Below are 24324 nucleotides of genomic sequence, written 5' to 3' on the forward strand. Positions count from 1 at the left end.
TTGGATAGGCTGTTAACTTTGACATCTCGCTGCTATTGACTGGTCTCCTTTGTTGTGAGGAATGGCAGACGGAGTTGTTCTGTCGAAGTCTGGTGCTGCCCCGCGGGGAGGGTGCTGAACCTCCAAAGGTCACCTCGCTCACCTGGTGCCCCAGAGGGAGTAATTATCCAGACATTGCCATGACAACCCAGCCGCTCTATTCCTCTCTTCCGTCAGTGCAGCAGCGTGCGAGTATAAAGAACCACAACACTCACCTTGACAGAGGCTATCCCTAACTGCTGCTGGACACAAGGGAGTCTCTGTGGATGGTTTAGAAATGTGATTGTTGCTCATTGAAATCTGATGTAGGCTTGTGGTAATTGCTTTGTTGAAATGTGTCAATACAGTATAATAAACAGTCATAGTATGTTTAGTTTAGAGACCTTGCTGCAGAGCTCCCTGGAGCGTTTAGCTCTGTCTCACTCATGTGTCTACAGAATGAGAGGACATTGGTCCTGGTATCAGGCTGGCTGCCGGAGACAAGTTCTGTCAAATCAGGTTCCACATGGACGCAAGATGAGCACTGGAGGGCACAGAGGAGCAGGAATAAATCACCTAGTTTAGACATGCAGGGTTAGGGTTATGCCGTCACTGAAAACAACGACTTAGCTTTCCTTTGTGGAATGGTTGGCCAAAGATGCCATGTTCTTCTAACAGACCTCAAAGATGCCATGTTCTTCTAACAGACCTCAAAGATGCCATGTTAGGGTTCTTCACTATTCTGTCGCCTGGGCTTCACCAGATGCTTGTGTCTCTGACATCACAGGTCACATGACTAGAGCTGTTCACACTGCCACGTATTCCTCTGTAACGTTCTACTGGAGATGACAACGTTCTCCTGGAGATGACAACGTTCTCCTGGAAAGGACAACGTTCTCCTGGAGATGACAACGTAACGTTCTACTGGAGATGACAATGTTCTCCTGGAGATGACAATGTTCTCCTGGAGATGACAACGTTCTCCTGGAGATGAAAATGTTCTCCTGGAGATGACAACGTTCTCCTGGAAAGGACAACGTTCTCCTGGAGATGACAACGTAATGTTCTACTGGAGATGACAATGTTGGCAGCAGAATGGAGTTGATTTTAGAAAAGCAGAGATTCTGTAATCATCCGTATTCAGAAAGAAAATTGTATTTGCGATTGTTTGTACAAATAAATATTTACCCCAAGCTTTACATGCATCATGCTGCATGGATGTTGACAGATACCACAGTAAAACATCCAGCTGCTTCCAGAGCCCATAGTATAGTTACACTTTTATGACAGACTGAGGTGATCCAAACTGGCCCAGTTCTGGAGATGAGGTAAACACACCACACACACAGCTAGATGTCATGTCAAGGCTAGCCAGACACAGAACCTCAGCTAACCCTGCAGTTAAAAGGGAGGCTCTCTCACTCACTCACTTCTCTCTCTCCTGTAGCTCTACTCTCTCTCTCCCTCCCTTTTCCTCACACTCTCTTTTCTCTCTCTCTCGCTGCAGCAGGGCTGGGCTGGGTACACAGCTTCCAGCCAGAGAGCCAGAAAATGGATTTGCTGTCTTTCAATGATTCAGAGGCAGGTGGGGACACAGCAGTGTGTGCCAGACACAAACACATACTTTCTCTCTGTGCTGTGTGTGCATATCTTTATGCATGTGTTTCTTTTACACACGCACACAGCCCCCAGGGCAGTGGACTGTAGGGAAGCTGCTGCTGTAGAGTAGAGAGAAGGGTTAGGGTTATTAGGGTTAGGGGTTAGGGTTATTAGGGTTAGGGTTATTAGGGTTATTAGGGTTAGTGACGGTTACCGAATCAACGACAAAAGCTGTGTCTTGCCCCTGCTAACTCTGACGAGGAAAGTGTCACACTGACTTTGTAGTACAATGTTGAATTTACGTTTGATAGACTACGTTAACTTCTTAACCATTGTTTTTGGTATTAATACATTATTGCTAGTGAGCATGACATCTGTCAGTACTTTAAACTAACGTTAAATGTACTAGATGGTCAAAAATGAGCTTTGATGCTACAACTATGTTGCTACTGCCATTCAACTGTGATGATATTTTAATAAGATTAAACATGGTGCAAATGTAACTTATTACCTTCGAACAGTGTTGTCATAAAGCTGTTTCTCAACGACGCGCCTGTTTTGTATGGAACTTTTCTGCGGCCATATTGGAAAAAATACTGTCTCATTGAAGGAGATTGAATGGAGTTGACGCAAGTCTTCCTCAAAAATCAAGCTTTCAGTTATGCCAATCATTTTATTAGAACAGACTCCATTTAGCTGATGATAATAAACAAAGCTACAAAGTCACCTTATTTTATTAGTCAGTTACACATTTCTTCAACCAGTCTTGTGTTTGTGTGTTGCCTGGTCTACAGAAAAAGTAGGACAGGTGTATTGGCAGCGGCAGTATGACTCATTATGAACCCTAGGGGTTTGAAACTGGCACAGTATTCAGTTTGGGCCAAACTGCCTGATATCCTTGACCCAGTGTTGATTGTCATGGTCGTGTTCATGTTCCAGGGGAATGTAATTAGTTCACTAGTGGCGGGGGTTTCTAATCTGATCTGGGAGCAGTAAATTGTGGGTCAGATTTGATTTGCCCATAGGCAGAAGTGAGTGGGAGGGTGAGGGAGGGTGAGAGAGGGTGAGAGAGGGGGTGAGGGAGGGTGAGGGAGGAGTGAGGGAGGGGTGATTGTGTGTTGTGTGTGTGGGGCTTGGTGGATATTTATCAGTGATTTATTGTGTGTGTAAGTGTGATTTAACGTAAATGTCACAGGTTAGAGACTGAATTAGTGGTGGTCAGTATGTTTTAAGTATGTGACTTTTGGGGGTCATAAATCGGCATGTCTGCCAAACCTTGAGTTTGTGTCTGCACCCTCCTTTAATTATCAGTGACTCTTGTCTGCTAGGACCCAGGGTTACGGTCTGCTAGGACCCAGGGTTACGGTCTGCTAGGACCCAGGGTTACGGTCTGCTAGGACCCAGGGTTACAGTCTGCTAGGACCCAGGGTTACGGTCTGCTAGGACCCAGGGTTACGGTCTGCTAGGACCCAGGGTTACGGTCTGCTAGGACCCAGGGTTATAGTCTGCTAGGACCATAACCCCATGTGCATCAGGGCACAGGGTCAGGATGGCATCAGGGCACAGGGTCAGGATGGTCTCTGTGTGTTGAGGGGCTCAGCTGGAGTAGCACTGCTCTAAAGAGGTCTAGTGGTTAGGCCATGTTCCTGCTTCAATGATTCACCCCTCTCTCTCTCTAATGCTCTCCCTCCCTCTCTCCCTCTCTCCCCCTCTCTCTCTCTCTCTCTCTCCCTCTAATGCTCCCCCTCCCTCTCTCTCTCTCTGTAACATTTCCACTCCGGAGTTGAATCATTTAATTACCCACAGAAATAACACTGAGACAGAGTTAAAGAGGGGGAGGGGAAGGAGAAGGGATTAAATCCACTCTTTTAGGGATTGCTTCTGTGAAGGACTATTAAAGGACTATTAAATCATATGTGTGTGTGTGCACATAAACTATGATAAATAACCTGTGTGTGAATCATGCCTAATGGATCTTTAAGCACAGTAAATGAATGTGTCGTGACACAAATGGAATTATGGGTACATCTTTGTTGATAGACTCAGTCAGCTATTAGCGACAGCAAGTCATTAGTCTGAGGAGAAGTTGATGGAATGATAGATTTTCCTGTTATTTCAACAATAGAGATATGGGAGGGTTAGGCTGGTGAGGAGAAGACCCACATGGTTGAAGGAGATTACAGTCTTTCAATACAGTCTGCAGTGAAGTTCCAGATTTGTCAACACGTATTAAAAACCTTCAATAATGTGCCGTTTGATGAACAGCTTTGGTTTTCTCAACACTGACAAACAAGCCGTTTACAATAAACAACTGATTTAATCAGTATTACAAAAGGGCCTTGAATTGTATTGACAACTGTTGCTTCGCTAACAATCTGACAATACGTGCTGTTTAACAATTTCTGAACAAAGCTCTGCACAAGTGAGAATGTCATCTGCAATAACAATTATACTGTAACTCTGCTATCAACTCAAATACATAAATGTTCCCTATCTAACCCTAACCCTCCCCTAGACAGTAAAGTTCAGATGTTGAAGATGATCCCAGTCATGTGTGGTCACAGAGTTTGTGTGTGTGTGTGTGTATGTGTGTGTGTGTGTGCTGGTCTTGACTCCTGCAGGTCGGGCCTGTCACTCCCCAGAACAGCATGGGGGCCCGACACTTGGCAAGAGAGGTGTGTGAGAGTGTGTGTGTGTGTGTGTGTGTTAGCCTGTCTGAGGTGTGTGTATGTGTGTGTTAGCCTGTCTGTTGTGTTCTTGTGCCCTTGAGATGGGCCCTTTTCCAACGCATCTCTGTGCAAGTAGAGAGAAGAGAAGGAGGGAGAGAAGGAGGGAGAGAAGGAGAGGTAAAAAGAGGAGAGGAAGAGGGAAACGTGTGTTATAAAGGAAGGGTTTTACTGTGAGTGGTTGCCTTAACCCTTGTGTTATCTTCGGGTCATTCTTACCCATCAGTCATTGTGACCCACCGTCGTATTGAGACAACTTTACCGCATACAAAAACATTTTCTTTTAACCGTTGGGCTGTCTGAGACCCCCCACATTGCAAAGGTTAAAAGAAAATTATTTGTATTTGTTTTTGTATTGGGTAAACACAACGATGGTTCGTTATGAACCTTTGGGTCATGTGACCCGAAGGCAGCACAAGGGTTAAGTACTACTTCTGTGGGTTTCTTATTCTACTGTGTCATCTAAGATTGCACTGATTTGGCTTAATGCCTTCATTAACCCTAACCCTTCATTACAATTTTTCTCAGTCGCTTTGGTACATTTCTCAGATCAGAATTGAAATTCTCAAAACTACCTGTTCAATCTTCACATCATTGTGTCACTTGTGCACATCAAAAAAGCAGTTTCTAATTTCTTTGAACAAGTTGCAAATACTTTGGTACATCCATGCAAATGATTATGTACAATTCTCTGCTGTTTCCTACATTATCAATTGCTTATGTCATGTTGATCAAAATGTATTAGAATGGGTCTCTGTTGAATAGTCTCTCCCCCCACAACATTTAGGCATTAGTTCATAGCATAAGTCTTTACATGAAAAATGGTTGTACAAGTTGTCATATGTCAAGCATATTTCTATACATTTCCATTAGACTTTTTTCTGATGGAACTGATATGTTCATTGACACAGATATTTACTTTTGAGAGATGAACTAAGGATTTTGAGCAAGAGACTGGCTTTTGCAGGTAATCCATGGCGTTTTGCTTTTTGTACGAATTGTTTTGAGAAATGCACTTACAGTTTTGCAAATGTCGAGGATGATTCGAGAAATGTACCAAAGCGACTGAGTACTGAAACTGTAAGATAGGAAGCTTTGCTCTCTGTCATTCTCTCTGGTGTTTCCTGAGGGAGAGAGTCCCTAACCCACAGTCATGGAATCTGACTGTTTTACCGCAGTCTGAACTCCTCAGTGTAGCCACTGCCAAGGGAGACCATTACCGTGGTTACCAGAGGTGCACTCTGTGTGTGTGTGTGTGTGTGTGTGTGTGCGAGAGAGTGTGTGAGTGTGTGTGAGAGAGTGTGTGAGTGTGTGTGAGAGTGTGTGTGTGTTTTCTTTAGCACATGTCTGTGTTTGTGTGATCACAATGTTTATGATCCACAACTGTGTTTCATCACTCTAGCTTTAGCTTTGAACTAGGTCACTGTCAATCTCTCTCAAACACACACACACAGTCTCCATCCCACTCTTGTTTTCAGTCAGCCAGGCTTAAGAAGGGAAACACCTGCAGGGGAGTGTATTCGTGTTCTAAGGTTGTGTGTGTGTGTGTGTGTGTGTGTGTGTGTGTGTGTGTGTGTGTGTGTGTGTGTGAGTGTGTGTGTGTGTGTGTGTGTGTGTGTGTGAGTGTGTGCGTGTGTGTGTGTGTGTGTGAGTGTGTGTGTGTGTGTGTGTGTGTGTGTGTGAGTGTGTGCGTGTGGTCGAAGGGAGCCCTGAGCTAAACTTATACATTTATAAGAAATCTGATCTCCAGTCCAGTCGTCTCTGTATTTATAAAAGTGAGGATCTTAGGGTTAGGGTTATCTGATCTCCAGTCCAGTAAGTCTCTGGGGGGAAGTCAGCTACTTCTCTAGCAGTAACATGCAAAGCTGTGAGATACATGTGATTGATTTGACTTAACTAGTGCAGTCCCAATATACCTGCTCAATTTCAACTTCATACACTGAGATAATCGAGCCTTAGACACACACACACAGATTCTTGCCTTAATAGTTAGATGGTCCTTTTTGGGGCATGATCTCAACCAAGCTTTGTGATCAATACAAGGGTTTCCTCCTCTGCTACCTCGCTGTTGGATCAGCATTTTGTTAGCATTTGAGCTGACCCACAGTGCCTAGGTAGGCTAGCTTTGCTTGGTATGCTAGCTGCAGTCTTAGGTAGCCTGCAGTGCTAACAGCGTAGCTATCTCTGCTTGGTATGCTAGCTGCTCCCCCAGCATGTTGCAGGTCTGTACCCTACACATGTTCTTGCTCTTTCAAGCCAATTAGAATTTCAGATGTTGGGCTTTACACCCAAACCACGGTGAATCCATTCAACTGTGTCTGTTCCAGTCTTGTTTTAGAGAGGAAAGAAGTAGTCCGGCTCTGAATTTTGGCAGTGTTGGTCAATATATTTAGGTGGGAAATATGCAGGATGGGGGAATTTGGATGAAAACTATTAATAAGAACCTAACATGGTCTCTCATCTCCCTCCCTCTCCCTCTCTCTCCTTCCCAGAAGCCTTTGTTGTGACTAACAGTATCTCCCAGGAGGGTAGATGATGATTTCCTAGACAACATCCAATCAGAGCTAGCCATGAACCCACAGGAGGCAGAGCTTGGCCAGGAGGTGAGCGAGGACGTGGAGGCGGACCTAGAGAGACTGCAGGCCCCGCCCCCTCAACGCCGTCACCACGACAACGGCGCCGCCAACAATGTCCGTTCTCGCCAGCATAGCAACAATGCTGCAGAGAACAACAACCACCACCACGCCTCACAGCCCTCAGGACCTCGCTACAGGAGGCATGAGGGCAGGGGGGGCCCACAGCGCAGGTCAGGAGAGGGGCCAGATGCGGAGCTGCACCAGGAGGCCCAGCAGCAGCCCATCCCCAGGCCTGCAGTTACACGCTACCGCAGACAGGGGGACAGCGAGGCACGGCTGCGTGCCCAGCAGCAGAGACGCCAACAAAGGCAGCAGAGGGAGGCAGAGAGGCAGCAGAGGGAGGCAGAGAGACAGCTGGAGATGGCGAGGCAGCAAGCCCTGCCTCAGTGCTGCGAGCGAGAGGAGGACGAGCGAGAGCGTGACGACTCAACGCTCGCCCGGTCCGCCAGCACAGAGAGCGGCTTCCACGCCCACACAGACCGCGCCGAGGGCGATGAGGAAGACGGGGTCTCTGTGGCAATGATGATGTCACAGGAAGGGCCAGAGGCGGAGGGGGACGACACGTACGGCGTGGCGCTGCGGCCCGAGGCGGAGGGATACACAGAGAGTGCTGAGGCCGAGCAGCAGCACCACCAGCATCGCCAGGGAGCTCTGACTCCCTCGCCCCCCCAGCCCCCATCGCCCCAGCCCCCCTATGCCCCCCAGCCCCCCCCCCTGCCTCGCCAGCCCCTGTTAGACCTCCAGAGGCCCCGGGACCAGGAAGAGGCGGAGGAGGCCTTGAACCCGGGCGACGTCTATGCCCCGCCTCTCTACTGTCCTGGGGGCGGGGCTGGGGGGCGGGGCAGTGAGAGCGAAGTGGCGGAGCATGAGGACGAGGCGTTCGACTGCTCACTGTCAGAGCACGTGTATGAAGAGATCGGGAACACGCCCCTGGGGGGTGGGCCTGTGGGGGCGGGGCCTGTGGGGGCGGGGCCTGAAAGGCTGCTGCAGAAGAGGGCGGGGCTGCGGCTTCCGGAGGGTGGGAGCTTCAGGCAGAGGGAGGCGGTGGGGTCTCGGCTGCATCACTACGACGAGCGCTCAGACGGAGAGTCCGACAGCCCTGAGAAGGAGGCGGAGTTCGCTCCGTACCCGCGGGCCGATAGCTGTGACCAGGACGAGGAAGGGGACACGGCCGTGACGGCCGGCCGAGAGAGAAGCAGCTCTCAGGAACGAGACGCCGCTAGAGGAGAACCAGACGAAGGAAGGGGAGGGAGGAGAGGAGAGGAGGTTAGAGAGTGGACTGAATCCGGGCACCTCAACTCCAAACTCACCCCCCCTCCCACAGACGGCGAACAGCTCCCGGTGAAGGCAGCAGGGGAGGGGGAGGAGGGAGCAGGGGAGGGGGGAGCAGGGGAGGAGGGAGGAGAGCTGGCCCAGGCAGGCAGCCCCCAGGAGGAACAGGGCGGGGTGAGGAACAGCAGAGAGCAGCGGGATGCCATCTCTCTGGCCATCAAGGACATCAAGGAGGCCATTGAGGAGGTGAAGACCCGGACAGTGCGCTCGCCCTACACACCTGACGAGCCCAGGGAGCCTGTCTGGGTGATGAGGCAGGACCTGAGCCCCACGGCCGAGAGCGACCTGCAGCCTCCACTAGGGGGCGATGTGAGTACTGCTTACACTCGCTGGGGGTGTGAGTGTGTGTGGAGGGGGTTAGCTGTATGTGTGTGTGTGGGGTTAACTGTGTGTGTGTGTGGGGGGGGGGGTTAGCTGTATGTGTGTGTGTGGGGTTAGCTCAATCACATATTTGTGGTGATGTCATCGTATTTGGTTACATTACTGTGAAGTCTGTCACCTGTTTTGTGAGATGTTTGTGTTAGTGGGTGTTTGTGCATGTTTGTGTGTGTGTGTGTGTGTGTGTTAAGCTGCTCGAGTTACTTACACCCAAATATAGAGGCTATCTTAGCTGACCAGGAACTAGATGCATTTCCTTTGGTCTTCTCCCCTTCAACACACAGCCTGATTTTGGGGGGGGGGGGGGGGGGGGGTGCAGTGTTAGTGGTGGATGAGGGACCCAATAAGGTTTTAGCTTGCTGACTTGTTCATTGTTGGTCTTAAAACAACGTTTGTCCATCACCTCTTATTCCACTCTGTTTCTTGCTACCTCTCCCTTTTAAATCCCTTTCAAGCGTTTCATTTCTCCCTCTGTCCTCTGAGGCACACGCTCAGTGGTGACTGCCTCTCCTCCCTTCTGTTCTCTTCCCTCCTTCCCATGTGTCCTGTCCTCTCCTCTGCCCTCCTCTCCATGTCTCCTCCCTTCTCCTCTCCTCTCCTCTGCCCTCCTCTCCATGTCTCCTCCCTTCTCCTCTCCTCTCCTCTCCTCTCCTCTCCTCTCCTCTCCTCTCCTCTCCCCTCCCCTCCTCTCCCCTCCCCTCCTCTCCCCTCCTCTCCCCTCCCCTCCCCTCCCCTCCCCTCCCCTCCCCTCCCCTCCCCTCCCCTCCCCTCCCCTCCCCTCCCCTGGTGTTGCAGTAGGATGCTGGGCAGTGATTGACCTGTAGTTGGTCTGTCTGTCTCATTAGTATTCTAGCGACATGGTTGATCAGGCAAATTGAACTCTCCTCTCTCCTCCCCTCGATCGCCCGACACTGATAAGGGAAGAGAGGGAGAGAAGAGATGGAGCCAGAGAAATGGAGTGTTTGAAATGGAGAGAGGATGGAAAAGATTCTCCCGAGTTTGAATTTCTCCTCCTATCTCTCCTCCTATCTCTCCTCCTATCTCTCGCCATTTCAACCCTCAAGCCTCACACACATCATATTAAACACATTTACAGTAAGTTTACAAATCCACTAAATAGTCTATTTCTACCATGTTTACAATCATGTTAATGATCATGTTTACGATCATGTTAATGATCATGTTTACGATCATGTTAATCGTACCACCGAATGATGTCTTGTCATCTTCTTAATGTTGTGAGAACCTTTCTGGGGCTGTTCTGGTCTTATACACTGCAGTACAGGCATCCTCACTAACGCACAGCCTCATTTGACTTTGTGTGTGTGCATCCATGTGTGTGTGTGTGTGCGTGCCACCAGGCGTGTCCATGGTAGAGGATCACATCCTTTATCTACATGACCCCAGGGGCAGGGTATCCTCTGTCACGCAAGATAGGGTTAGGGTTAGATAGATGGATGTGTGTCTGGAAATAAAGAAACTGTGTTGGGAGGAGAGAGGGGAGGAGAGAAAGGGAGAGAAAGGGAGGGGAGAAAGGAGGGGAAAAGGTAGGGGGAAAGGGAGGGGGAAAGGGAGGGGAAAAGAGAGGGGAGAAAGGGAGGGGAAAAGAAGGTAAAGGGGGGGGGGGGGAAGAGGGGGGGGGAAGAAAGTGAATAAAGCAGCTTGTTGTAAAGGATGCTAATAACCCCTGTAGACCTCCGTGGTGGAGGGAGAGACTCCTCCCTCACAGGTCCTGACAGACCAGAGGAACATGGCTCCTCCCTCACAGGTCCTGACAGACCAGAGGAACATGGCTCCTCCCTCACAGGCCCTGACAGACCAGAGGAACATGGCTCCTCCCTCACAGGTCCTGACAGACCAGAGGAACATGGCTCCTCCCTCACAGGTCCTGACAGACCAGAGGAACATGACTCCTCCCTCACAGGTCCTGACAGACCAGAGGAACATGGCTCCTCCCTCACAGGTCCTGACAGACACATTCACACATAGGGCTGCACAATTAATTGAATTTTAATCACGATCACCATTTTGGCTTCCCACGATCAAATTTGCGTGATCGAGCGATATTTAAAATGCGTCATTCCGTTCATAGTATAATTTATTTTTCCTAAAATATATTTCCACAATGTAGAATGGAAAATAGTGCCCTGTTGAAGTTTTGCTACATTTTCTTTATTGTTTTATTTATTTATTTTTCTTAATTCTTTAAGGAGATGCACTGAATTTTGGTGATATGAGGACCTATTTTATTTTGATGCACATATTTGTACATTAGCTGGAATGTAGCAAAATATGGATGTGAAAGCAGTTATAATTAGCCTATGTGACAATAACATTTGTTTTGGTTAAAATCAACAAATAATCGTGATAATTAATCGTGATCTCAATATTGATCAAAATAATCGTGATGATCATTTTGGCCATAATCGTGCCCTATTCACAAACACACACACACACACACACAGACACACACACAACCCTCTAGTAATACTGTAGTCCTGATCCTAACCCTCTAGTGATACTGTAGTCCTGATCCTAACCCTCTAGTGATACTGTAGTCCTGATCCTAACCCTCTAGTGATACTGTAGTCCTGATCCTAACCCTCTAGTGATACTGTAGTCCTGATCCTAACCCTCTAGTGATACTGTAGTCCTGATCCTAACCCTCTAGTGATACTGTAGTCCTGATCCTAACCCTCTAGTGATACTGTAGTCCTGATCCTAACCCTCTAGTAATACTGTAGTCCTGATCCTAACCCTCTAGTGATACTGTAGTCCTGATCCTAACCCTCTAGTGATACTGTAGTCCTGATCTTAACCCTCTAGTGATACTGTAGTCCTGATCCTAACCCTCTAGTGATACTGTAGTCCTGATCCTAACCCTCTAGTGATACTGTAGTCCTGATCCTAACCCTCTAGTGATACTGTAGTCCTGATCCTAACCCTCTAGTGATACTGTAGTCCTGATCCTAACCCTCTAGTGATACTGTAGTCCTGATCCTAACCCTCTAGTGATACTGTAGTCCTTATCCTAACCCTGTAGTGATACTGTAGTCCTGATCCTAACCCTCTAGTAATACTGTAGTCCTGATCCTAACCCTCTAGTGATACTGTAGTCCTGATCCTAACCCTCTAGTGATACTGTAGTCCTGATCCTAACCCTCTAGTGATACTGTAGTCCTGATCCTAACCCTTTAGCATGTCTCCTCTGGTCTAACTAGAGGAACTAATCTCAGCTTGGTTGTGGGTTCTAGGGAATGAAAAACGTCAGAAAATAATATATGAATGTGAAATGAATTGAAATGGAATCATGACTTGAAAGTTGTCAGAGAATATCATTATACTGGGCTGGTTTCCCCTGGGAACAGAGATAAGAGCAGGATTAAAACTCCTACACAAACAAGCCAAAGTCATTAAAATCTGAATATATTCATGCAGAGATACTTGCACATTCGCCTCTGTGTTAAATGTTATTTCTTCCCTAGGATAATTTATTTAGTGTGTGCAGGAGAGGGAGTGAGTGAGGTGAAGGAACATGGAGGGAGAAAGGGAGGGGAGGAGGAGAGAGGGAGGGGAGGAGGAGAGAGGGAGGGGAGGAGAGAGGGAGGGGAGGAGGAGAGAGGGAGGGAGGGGAGGAGGAGAGAGGGAGGGGAGGAGGAGAGAGGGAGGGGAGGAGGAGAGAGGGAGGGGAGGAGGAGAGAGGGATAGAGAGACAGACATGATGAAGGGTAAATAATTCAACAAGGCTCTGATAACATTGGAAGAGAGGGGCTGTTTCCCACTGAGTGCACATCCTCACACACACACACACACCCACACACACCCACACCCACACACACATCCACATCCACAGGCCACACGCACACAAACTCCTCAAATTCAGCAGGGCAAAAACACAGCTTTGTTATGCTACAATGTATGTGTGTATTGACCAAAGCTCCCCATATGGTATTTAGTAGGTAATGGAGAACTCTGACTACAGCACACACACTTACACACCTGCTCGATGATTCCATTGTGAATTCTGATACCTTGTTGTGTCACATGAGTAGATTGCTAGGCAGTCGAACCCCAACCAACCTGGCCACATATCTAGCACCCCCCTGACGAGCTGCGGGCCGCTAGTTGGTTGAGGGGTTATAGTTGGGGTGCGTGTGTGCGTGCATGTGAATGCTAGCACCTTGGCTAGGGTTAGGGTGTGTGTGTGAAGACTAGTGAGCATCTCGGTTTAGGACCTCTCTCTCACAACTTCACCATGGAGAATTTCTGGATGTTCCAGATTGACCACTCTGATCAAGATGACAAAGATGACCTTCTACCCAGAAACGAGGTTTGATCATGTCTGTGTTTGTTTTGTCGTGTAGATTGAGAAAAATTTTTCAGGAGATTTCCTGTCTCTTGTTTTGTGCACAGATTAGCAAAAGGCAACATTGTACAGAGAAATTAGGACTGTTCAAATGTCATCTTTCCTGAAGGCTTTTGAAGTGATGATATTTTGAGCAACGTTGGCAATGTTTGCCCCTATACTTTTTTAAATTAACGTGTTGGTATATTATTATTTATTAATCCAGGGTTGCCAGGCTTGCTGTAGTTTAGCTATGGAACCTACTGGATATGAGGCTGTATCATATCAAGCTGGGTTGCCAGGTTTGCAACCCTTGATCGTATTACTGAAATAGAGTGCATTAGCATAAAGCGCATTAAGTGGCATAAACGGATTACGTGCTATTGAATGGGCTAAAGTCGCTTGGTGAACTATGCTAAACCTTCTGACACATAGCTAATCACACTGTAGACTATGCTATCTGCTTTGACAAGGCTAATACTGTAGACTATATTAGCTAATGTGCTTTGATATGTAACTGTTAAAGCTGCAGTAGTAAAAAAATTAATAATAATACATTTGAGAAACAGCAAAACCCCCAGTTCTTGTTTGAATTTCCGTTTGCTTTCCTCCAGCTGGAGTTTGATTGACAGCAGTTCAACATAATAAGACAAGGAGAAGGCCCTCCTCTCTGAAGGCAATTGGCTGGAACAAAGATTCCTGGAACATAATTGGCTGGAAAGTCGCGAGCCGCTCAAATTATAACTGTCAGTTCCACTGGCACTGAACTGTCTGTGTTGATAAACAACTCAGAGGGCCTCATTAGCGTACACAACATCTGTAAGACAAGGGGGGGATCTTACTGAGTGTACCTTAAAGGGAAGGTCCTGGTTAGTGTACCTTAAAGGGAAGGTCCTGGTTTGTGTACCTTAAAGGGAAGGTCCTGGTTAGTGTACCTTAAAGGGAAGGTCCTGGTTAGTGTACCTTAAAGGGAAGGTCCTGGTTAGTGTACCTTAAAGGGAAGGTCCTGGTTAGTGTACCTTAAAGGGAAGGTCCTGGTTAGTGTACCTTAAAGGGAAGGTCCTGGTTAGTGTACCTTAAAGGGAAGGTCCTGGTAAGTGTGTAGCTCCACTTCCAAGTCATTGATTTGTGCTCGTTCACTGGTTTGTAAAAGAGCTCTCAATAAAACATACATCTGGATACTGATGCTGTATCACTTTCATACAGATATAGTTGGCCATTACATCATGTCCTCCACACGTACGCGCACACACAGCTCATCTTACACCTGCAGGTATGCTAGCAGGTTTAGTTTCCAGTTGCCTAGCAATGCCTTGTGTCTCCAACTCTAGGATTCTCCTCAGATCACATGACCTGATTGAATACCGTATCGCACTGACATTTAATAATAATATGATTCACTGCAATGTGATTCACAGAACCAGTCAAATATATTTGATATTTGTGTACTGCCTTGCATCACTGATGTAAAAATGTGTTTTGATTGGCCAATCACACATCCAGTTCCTCCCTGTTCCACGTTTAACTGCACCTATCAGAGCATGCTTCTCTGCACGACACTGCTCTGGAGCATCCCAGCGTGTCCGTGGATACCTGGCCAGAGGTGATGTGTTGTAACTGTATATTGCCTAGCGACCCTGCCTCCCTAGCGATTGTTGTGAAGGTGTTTGGGCCGCGTGATTAAAAGATGTTCAGAACAGCTGTGTGGTTGTGGGCAGCAGCTTGGTGTGTTTAACATGTTTCCTGGTGTTACTTATTCTGCTCTCTTGTCACGCTTCCTCTCTCCCTCTCTCCATTCCTTCCTCTCTGTCCCCCCCCCTGCAGTCCCCGGTCTCGGACACACCCTCCCCCCAGGGGGCGGAGTCATCCAGCAGGCACCTGTTACAGGAGGACAGCTTCGAGACTCCGCCCACCTCCAACAAGGAAGTAGGTGAACCATGAAGTACCAGTTCAGGAACCAAATCAGTAATGCAAATGCAATTCAGAACGCAAGAAGTAGAGTTTGACTATTAAAACATTGTGTTTGAAAGATAAAAAAGATTATAGTAAACAATAGTAAACAAATCCAACTACCAGATAGTGATGTGCTGACTGTCCAGAGGAACCCTAAACCTGTAGAGGGCGTCCTCTGACAGACACAGCTGTGGCCTTAAATATGAGTGTGTGTGTGTATATGTGAGATATGTGTGAATATGTGTGTTGTGTTGCTAACGGCCTCTCTCCTCACAGTCCAGGAAAAGTCTGGCCGCCTTCCCAACATACGTGGAAGGTAAGTGCCTCCTCTTCCTCGTCCTCCTAGTTCTGCCTCCATCTCACTGCCTCTATCTCACTGCCTTCGTCCTCAAGGGTTAGTGCCCAGTAACTTGGTCCCCAGCCCCCTCTGCACGCACACACACACATTTCACCTCTCCCATCTCCCTTACACACCACCCCTTTCCTTATTGGTCTATATATAATATATATATATATATATATATGCTACAAATTGGTTCATATTCACACTAACCCTAACTCTAACACCCGTTAATTGTACTCAGCTATCAGAATGTAAATCCTCCCTCTCCCTCTCTTCCCCTCCTCCTCCCCTCCAGTGCCAGGACCATGTGACCCAGAGGACTTGATTGATGGTATCATATTTGCAGCAAACTACCTGGGCTCCACCCAGCTGCTGTCTGACAAGACACCCTCCAAAAACATTCGCATGATGCAGGCTCAGGAGGCTGTCAGCCGTATCAAGGTGAGGAGGAGGGAGGGGGGAGGTGAGGAGGAGGTGAGGGAGGGGGTGAGGGAGGAGGAGGAGGGAGGGGGGGAGAGAGGAGGGAGGGGGTGAGGGAGGGGGTGAGGGATGGAGGAAGGGGGATGGAGGAAGGAAGCCTCGAGCCTCCCTCTGGCCCCCCTCTAGTTCCCCTCAGCCCCCCCTTCAGCCCCATCTCATAGTGACACAGCATTTTCCAGCATGTATGGCAAAAATGTGACAAGTGCCTCAAGCCTTTTATCACACACACACACACACACACTAGTTATCTCCTCAGGTATTTACATTTAGTCATTTAGCAGACGCTCTTATCCAGAGCGACTTACAGTAAGTACAGGGACATTCCCCCGAGGCAAGTAGGGTGAAGTGACTAATTTACGCCCAAGGACACAACGTCAGTTGGCATGGCCGGGAATCGAACTAGCAACCTTCGGATTACTAGCCCGATTCCCTAACCGCTCAGCCATCTGACTCCCAGGTATATATTATGTGTTTTCTGTGATTTAGAAAACACGTTGACTACTTCATGCTGCAGAATAAACATGTAAGAGAGAGATAGCTCTCAGTAGTGGATGAGCAGGGGGGAAGGATGCTAAGTCCTCTCAAGGTGGACTGGCTAAGTCTCTAAAGGTGGACTGGCTCAGTCTCTCAAGGTGGACTGGCTCAGTCTCTCAAGGTGGACTGGCTCAGTCTCTAAAGGTGGACTGGCTCAGTCTCTCAAGGTGGACTGGCTCAGTCTCTCAAGGTGGACTGGCTCCATCTGCTAGCTCCATCTGCAGGCTGGCTCGCTATCTCACTGAAGCCTTCTCATCACTTAATGCACACAAAGAACCATCACCAAGAACAGAACCTCAGTCAAGAATAAAGACGGCTTCATGTTTAATATGTTGCCTATGGACACAATTACATAGTTTATGAGGTGTGAAATTACAGGAAAGATCAATTGAAAAGATCATTCTAAAAAAGTTGCACTTGCAGGATTCTGTGGTAACATTCACGAGACTTCTGAAGATATACAAGCCTCCCACAATTTTAATGAAACTCATTACATTCTCGTAGGACTGGTTAATGACCCCTGGTCTATGTTATTACCAAGCAATGTTAAAATGTAATTAGAACAAAGACTGTAAGTCTATGGTAATGAGTCTTGAGAGGCTTGAAGGGTGCAGGAGAGCCACCTGCTGGACACAGAGGTTACTGACTGAGACGGCAGAACGCAAGTGAGGGGGAAGATGTGGATGCGTCAGCAAATACTGCTACAAACAACCCTGCGAACACCTCAGAGCTGCATTGTACTGAAGTGCACACACACACACACCCTTACACACACCCTTACATACACACACACACCCTTACACACACACACACACACCCCAGACAGCCCCTGTCTGACCTGTAACCCATGCTCCTGTGTGTTGCAGAGCGCCCAGAAACAATCCCAGAGCAAGAAGAAGGTGCAGTAACTACCCCACTCTCCGCTCACTGTCTCACCTGCCTGCCTGTGTGTGTGTGTGTGTGTGTGTGTAAGAAACCTCTCCTGTCACTCTCCGCTCACTGTCTCACCTGCCTGCCTGTGTGTGTGTGTGTGTGTGTGTGTAAAAACCTCTCCTGTCTTTATCTTTATTTTTTCACTCTCCACATCTGGATCCAGCAGCGGTTCTATGAGTGGACTTGACATCAAGGCATCTCTCTGTCCTGAAATGAATCCTCCATTTCTAATTTCCATGTCAGAAATTTTCTCCCCAAAGATTCCACATGTATATTTTATAATGTATATGTACTGTTGATAGAGATACAGAATATATGGTCAATACAGATAAAGATGACATTGTTACTAGAGCTACAGATGACAGTATAAGCCAGCAAGCTCAGCAGCAGGACAGGAACCTGCCGGATGCAGAAAGTGCAAGGCTGTGTTTGTGTTCTTGCACCGCCTCAGGATTTGATGTTGTATTTGATTGTATTTGTATTGATCTGCTTCCGTTGCACTCTTCTAGAATGCTCCTCAGTGGCTAACGTGAAAACACAGCTTTCTCCCTCTGCTACACACATGAAACACAGCCATCTCTCTCTGCTACACACATGAAACACAGCCCTCTCTCTACCAGTGTGCTTCTAGCTGCACTTTAACTGTTCTGATGGTCCAATCAGGAACCAAACAACACAATGGGTGCATGATTACACTTCAACACAATAACTATTAACACATGACATTGTACACACACACTGAGACACAAATCACTATTTACTCATGACGTGTGTGTGTGTGCGGCTGTGTGTGTGTGTGTGAGAGAGCAGGCTACAGAAGGAGAGATGCAGCCCATGACAGAGGTGGACCTGTTCATCTCCACTCAGAGGATCAAGGTGCTGAACGCTGACTCCCAGGTACCCTCATCCTGACCCTGATGTTAGTCCTTCATTACGCTAACCACACATATTTGTGCTATTTTTTTTCGTCTCAGTTTGTTGATCTATTTCTCTCTATCACACACACGTTCTCCCACATCATCTTTAAAAGTAATCCACAAGGCTATCTTACTTAAAAGCTGTGCTGTCATTGGTCCACAGTGAGGCTGGGGCCATCAGAAGGTCCTGACCCTGTCAGCTCATATACGTGGCCTTTTTTATATGTAAAACATTGGTGGGGCACAAACCATTTCCAAATATAGGATACATACCAGTAAAGCTACAAAATTCCCTCTTGCCACTGATGTGTTTATTTAACACATCAACAAACAGCGTGGCTCCACAAAACAATTTTAAGACAGAGCGGCTTGCTTCTACCAGTTGTGTAGTACACAAACTGGAGAGAGAGAGACCTTCTTGTGTAATTGCGCTCCTCCTCTCTCACACACACATGTAAAGTTACCATGGTCACATTTACAAACCTAAATTAGGAATGCAACCAAGCTCAGAACCAATGTGCCTACAGGGCCATAAGGGAACAGCAATGAGCTCAACTCCACTGAAGGCCACAACGAAGCGGAAAGACAACTTTTAAGGGATACAGATCCATTCTATGACAACAGCCTTAATAGATAAGCATGGACACACTGACACTCGTCACCATCTATATCAATCGACCCAGCACAAAAATATGACCAAAGCACGGACCAGCACCACAAAGGCAGGATGATAAAATACGCTTTCACTCACCAAGGCTGAGGGCTCACAGGTGTCACGGTGGTTCTTCCTACATGTTCCTAATACATGTTATGATCCGACTGAGAACGTACCTGTGTTCCTCCACCTGTTTGTTATGCTCCTCAATGGAGCGCCTGCACGCACTGTCAACTTGGGCTGCAACATTTACCCTTCCAAGTAAGCCCAATTTCACAGCATTGTCCAGATGACTCCCGCTCAGATTTTGCAATCCTCTCAGAAAGATGTTTCAAATCTTTGTAACCCGTCCTCGACCAAGTACCATCTCCACCAAATAGCAGACATGGAAAACCTTGTGCCTTCTTTATGTTGTATGCTAACTGTTAGCCAGTTTTTCTTCAAAACCGCTCCACGTTAACCCCGTCGTTACTTTGCAGTTTGAGTAATGACAATTTCCCGTGGCTGATGGGCACTAAGTCGCTTTACTTCAAGTTTCTCCTCCAAATTAAGGGTTTCAAACCAGTGCTCGAGCATAAAATCCGCTTTATTCATTTTCTCAAGTTATCTGGCGTTTGTGAAGCTAACAAGCTAGTTAAGACAATCTACCCTCTTCGCTCTTCTTGCCGACTAATGTTGGCGCCAGACAGACAGACAATCAGGTCTGAAATATGAAATGACTGTGAAGTGGGGCTACCAGCTACCGGATGCCAGCCCCACTTGGCATCAAATCGCGTGATCTCCCTAAGTTGATCACACTAACATTCTGAGCATGCCTATTAATACTTTCACACATACAATGTACATTGCATTGTGAGAGAGGGGCAAGCACCAGAGCCCCACATTCACGATTAGCCTATGGCAGGGGTCACTAATTGGCGGACCGCGGTCCGGGTCCGGACCCAGGTGGTTCCCTATCCGGACCCGGACCTATAACCGATATATTATTATGGAATTAATTCATTTTGACGGAACGTTTCCATTTTAACCGGCACATCTTTTTGTTCCAACTAAATGTGGTTTCTATCTTACTTGTCCAATACAAAGGTCCAATCAGGAGCTTTAATAACTGTAATCACCATGACAACTCACTCACTGAAAGTTGGCCGCAACCTCTGTGGGTCAGGTTGTGTGTGTCATTCGCAACAAAACAGTACCTGTTTCTTCCTTATCGAAAAACATGGCGTGCTCTAAACCCGGCGAAAAGTTGATTCCAAAAAGACCTCATTTCAGACAAGTATGCATGTGTGCTGCCGGTGGGGAGCACAAAACCAATGTGTTTAATGAGACGGTTGCCCTTGTCGTGGTAGCTAATGTGAAACGTCACTATCATGGCCGTGGGAACTAGGAGTGCTGTAGCACCCCCTGACAGCACGAGAATTTCCAATGATATAACTAGAAAATTCTCCACCGCGGCACAGCCCAGCCCCGCACTAGCGGACTGGCCATCGGGAGCACCGGGAGAAGAATAACAATGGAAAACCAGGCTGAGAAACGTAAGGGTGGGCTGAAAAATTAACAGACAAAAAGACATCACCTTCACTAGACAAGGTTTTACTAATTGAAAAACGGCTATGTTCATTTTACACAAAGCTCAAAAAACGATTTTGTGCTCACAAAACATAGAATGTGCATGCCTTATTTTTACTGACTGGACTGAATACAAATTTGGTTAGTGGACCTTTTGGGTTTCTAATTGAGTACCCCAGGCCTATGGCCTACTACTGCAAACTCGAATCGGCAGAACGCCGTCTGAAGCAGCAAGGTAGGGATCAATGAACATTAAATAAAATCCTAACACAAAGTATATGCAATTTAGGAAGATTCTATATTCTTAGATAATAAATTATAGGAAGTAATCTCCGAGATATAAAAATACCATAATTTTGTTGCAGTTCTTGGCAGGCCGTACCCCACCTGTCCCTAATGACCAGTTGCCACTGGTAATATATATATATATATATATAATCTAAATGTCTGCAGGACATCATGATGGACCACCCTCTCAGGACCATCTCCTACATTGCTGACATCGGCAACATCGTGGTTCTGATGGCCCGCCGCCGCATGCCCCGCCCCGACGGCCCTGACAGCGCTGAGGAGGCGGAGCCAGTGCAGGAGGAGAAACGGCAGTACAAGATGATCTGCCACGTGTTCGAGTCTGACGACGTGAGTGTACTGACTGTTACACCTCTCTCTCTGTCTCTCTCTTTCTCCGTCTCACTCTCTTTCTCTCTCTCTCTCTCGCTCTGACATTCAAACTTGATAAATGGGAACGACTGTGTCCTTATTAGGTTTAATTAAGCGTCATAAATGTAATCATACCTAAGACTCCACCAATCTACCCCGCTGTCCCAGAATGCACTGCACTTATCACAGCAGCAAGATCCCCTGGTTTGTCTGAACTGGTAGACTCCTCGCACACACACACACACACACCTCGCACATGCATGCACGCACACACACACAAAGCTGCATGAGTGTAGCTGATATACACTCACTGTCTCCCTCTCTTTGGCTCTGCCTCACTCTCTCACACACCACACACATACACTAACACACCACACACTAACACACCACACACATCACACACATACACTCCACACACTAACACACCACACACATACACTCCACACACTAACACACCACACACTAACACACCACACACATCACACACTAACACACCACACACACTAACACTCCACACACTAACACAGCAGCAGCGTGGGTGTGATTGATCACAGTGTGAATGACCGTTGCTGAGGTCTCTGTGCACCAGTGGAGATGGGCATGCAGGCCCTTCCTGCTGAGGTCACCTCGTGATCACAGGAGTCATGATGAGCTGCTCCAACTGTCTCTATTAAAGAAACATTATGTTAACAAATGTTGATTCTTCGTAGATCCTTCTTATTACTGCCTTCTGTAAAGTCATTGAAAAACTGTTTTTGTTTAGGTGGGTCTTCATATTGTTTTTGACTGTACTCTGTGTGTATACCTCCTCACCAGGCTCAGCTCATAGCTCAGTCCATCGGCCAGGCGTTCAGTGTAGCCTACCAGGAGTTCCTGAGAGCCAACGGGATCAACCCTGAGGACCTGAGCCAGAAGGAGTACAGTGACCTGCTCAACACCCAGGACATGTACAACGACGACCTGGTCCACTTCTCCAAATCTGAGAACTGCAAAGATGTGAGTGTGGGACCAGAACCTCACACCTGTCCTGTCACACCTGGTGAACTCTGTCAGAAGACAGGCCTTGGAAAACACATCTTATTCATGAACTAGTCACGCTTCAAACTCCTCCCTCTCCTATCCTCCCTCTCTTCTGTCCTCTCTCGCAGGTGTACATAGAGAAGGCCAAGGGAGAGATTCTGGGTGTTGTGATTGTGGAGAGTGGGTGGGGCTCCATCTTGCCCACCGTCATCATTGCCAACATGATGCATGCTGGGCCGGCAGAAAAGTCAGGCCGTCTGAACATCGGGGACCAGATCATGTCCATCAACGGGACCAGCCTGGTGGGTCTCCCCATCAACACCTGCCAGAGCATCATCAAGGTAACTCACCCCTCTCTGTCTCTCTCTTTATCTCTGTTCTCTACTGATGATAACAGTGAGCGCTGTGCTCCGCAGGGTCTGAAGAACCAGGCTCGTATCCAGCTGAACATTGTCCGCTGTCCCCCGGTGACCACGGTCCTCATCCGCCGCCCGGACCTCCGCTACCAGCTGGGCTTCAGCGTGCAGAACGGCATTGTGGGTACCCAGGGCTGGGGGTGGGGCTTAGACGAGCCGGTCAGACAGAATCAAACCTGTCAGCTTTGACATGGCCGTCTGTTGACACCTTGTCAGCACTTCACTAAGTTTCAGATGAAGCATTGTGTGTCCTAATCCTTCCTGTTTTGGAAGTTGTCCTAATTAAGATGAGGATGTGGAGTCATTGCATATGAACATTCTCTATTAAAAGTATGTAGACTAACTTCTGTTGGACACTGAGAAGGAATATAGCAGTACTGGAGCCGTAGTTTTAAATGACTGAGGTTGTAGTTGAACAGGCTAGCCATCTGTAAGAGCGAGTCTGTTATTCCAAGAACACTGAAAACATTTAGACCCCCGCTTCCCCCCTCCTCCAGATCTGCAGTCTTATGAGGGGGGGCATCGCTGAGAGGGGCGGGGTCAGGGTGGGCCACCGCATCATTGAGATAAACAGCCAGAGTGTGGTAGCCACGCCCCACGAGAAGATCGTCCACATCCTGTCCAATGCCGTGGGAGAGGTGAGAGGTCAAGGGTCACGAGGTTGATGGGGGGGACAAGAATGACCCTCGGTTACAGATTATTAGCTCTTAATTTTCTCTCTCTCTCTCTCTCTCTCCCCCTCTCTCCCCCCCTCCCCCCCTCTCTCTCCCTCTCTCTCCCCCCCTCTCTCTCCCCCCCCTCTCTGCTCCTCAGATACACATGAAGACGATGCCAGCAGCCATGTACAGGCTGCTCACTGCCCAGGAGCAACCAGTTTACATCTGAATGACCTAACCCTAACCTTTCAACTTTGAGTCCTTGTACAAACCCTCCCAACAGCCCCCACCTCCCCGCAACATGCCCCCCTTCTTCAAGCTTACTATTAGAGACTGGCGCTTCTCAAGCCTTACAAGTTATCTAACCGTAACCCTGGCCCTAACCCTCAAGGCTGTCCACCTGTTTTGTACTATCCAAACATTGTGTTTTTTTGCAGTGGAGTTTGGCTGCATCTCCCATACATCACTGGGCTGGATGTTTCTGTCTCTGTAACTCTGTTTCCTCCCCCACATCCAGAAGAAAGAGTGAGGGTGAAACTCCAGACGAGTGTCCTGTCCTCCTCACCACATTCCACCTTTTTAATTCCTTTACGACACTCGGAGGCGCTGATGAAAGACATTCCTGAACTATGGAGAGTCTGTTGGAAAAAACCGAGAACCTTCCAACTGTCTGTTCTTCCGTCACGTTTTGGTCTGCCCGCTTCTGTCCGGTCCAACAAGCTTTCCTTCATTTCTCTTCCGTCTGCCAGGCCAGGTTAACCCTAACCCATCCGTCTGCCAGGCCAGGTTAACCCTAACCCATCCGTCTGCCAGGCCAGGTTAACCCTAACCCATCCGTCTGCCAGGCCAGGTTAACCCTAACCCATCCGTCTGCCAGGCCAGGTTAACCCTAACCCATCCGTCTGCCAGGCCAGGTTAACCCTAACCCATCCGTCTGCCAGGCCAGGTTAACCCTAACCCATCCGTCTGATGGAAGTCCAGAACATTCCGCCTCACAACCTTCCTCTGAGCTCTGTCTTCCCAGAGAAGCATCTTTTCAAGGAAAAACATCTCATCAGATCTTCTACGTCTTCACGTTCACCTGGAAACACGTCATCTTGGAAGACAGGCCCTGGTCCCCTGCTAATCTGAGTCACAGATTTCAGGCTCAGGCT

At 47.8% G+C, this 24324-nt stretch overlaps 1 protein-coding gene across 1 annotated transcript in view; it reads left to right on the forward strand.

Moving 5' to 3' along the window:
• The window catches only part of apba1a (amyloid beta (A4) precursor protein-binding, family A, member 1a), a 31140-nt gene extending 7183 nt beyond the window's left edge, over positions 1–23957 (forward strand). Inside the window, exons 2-14 of the mRNA XM_067231862.1 lie at positions 6836–8320; positions 8396–8620; positions 14859–14960; positions 15264–15303; positions 15626–15771; positions 17211–17243; positions 18088–18174; positions 20872–21057; positions 21895–22074; positions 22227–22439; positions 22515–22634; positions 23012–23152; positions 23328–23957. Of these exons, the coding sequence (XP_067087963.1) occupies positions 6914–8320; positions 8396–8620; positions 14859–14960; positions 15264–15303; positions 15626–15771; positions 17211–17243; positions 18088–18174; positions 20872–21057; positions 21895–22074; positions 22227–22439; positions 22515–22634; positions 23012–23152; positions 23328–23399 (2952 nt within the window). The 5' untranslated portion in view covers positions 6836–6913 and the 3' untranslated portion in view covers positions 23400–23957. The remainder of the gene's footprint in view (positions 1–6835; positions 8321–8395; positions 8621–14858; positions 14961–15263; positions 15304–15625; positions 15772–17210; positions 17244–18087; positions 18175–20871; positions 21058–21894; positions 22075–22226; positions 22440–22514; positions 22635–23011; positions 23153–23327) is intronic.
• The last annotated feature ends 367 nt before the right edge of the window (positions 23958–24324 follow it).

This window comes from Osmerus mordax (genome assembly GCF_038355195.1).
Source record: "Osmerus mordax isolate fOsmMor3 chromosome 28 unlocalized genomic scaffold, fOsmMor3.pri SUPER_28_unloc_7, whole genome shotgun sequence".
Classification (NCBI taxonomy): domain Eukaryota; kingdom Metazoa; phylum Chordata; class Actinopteri; order Osmeriformes; family Osmeridae; genus Osmerus; species Osmerus mordax.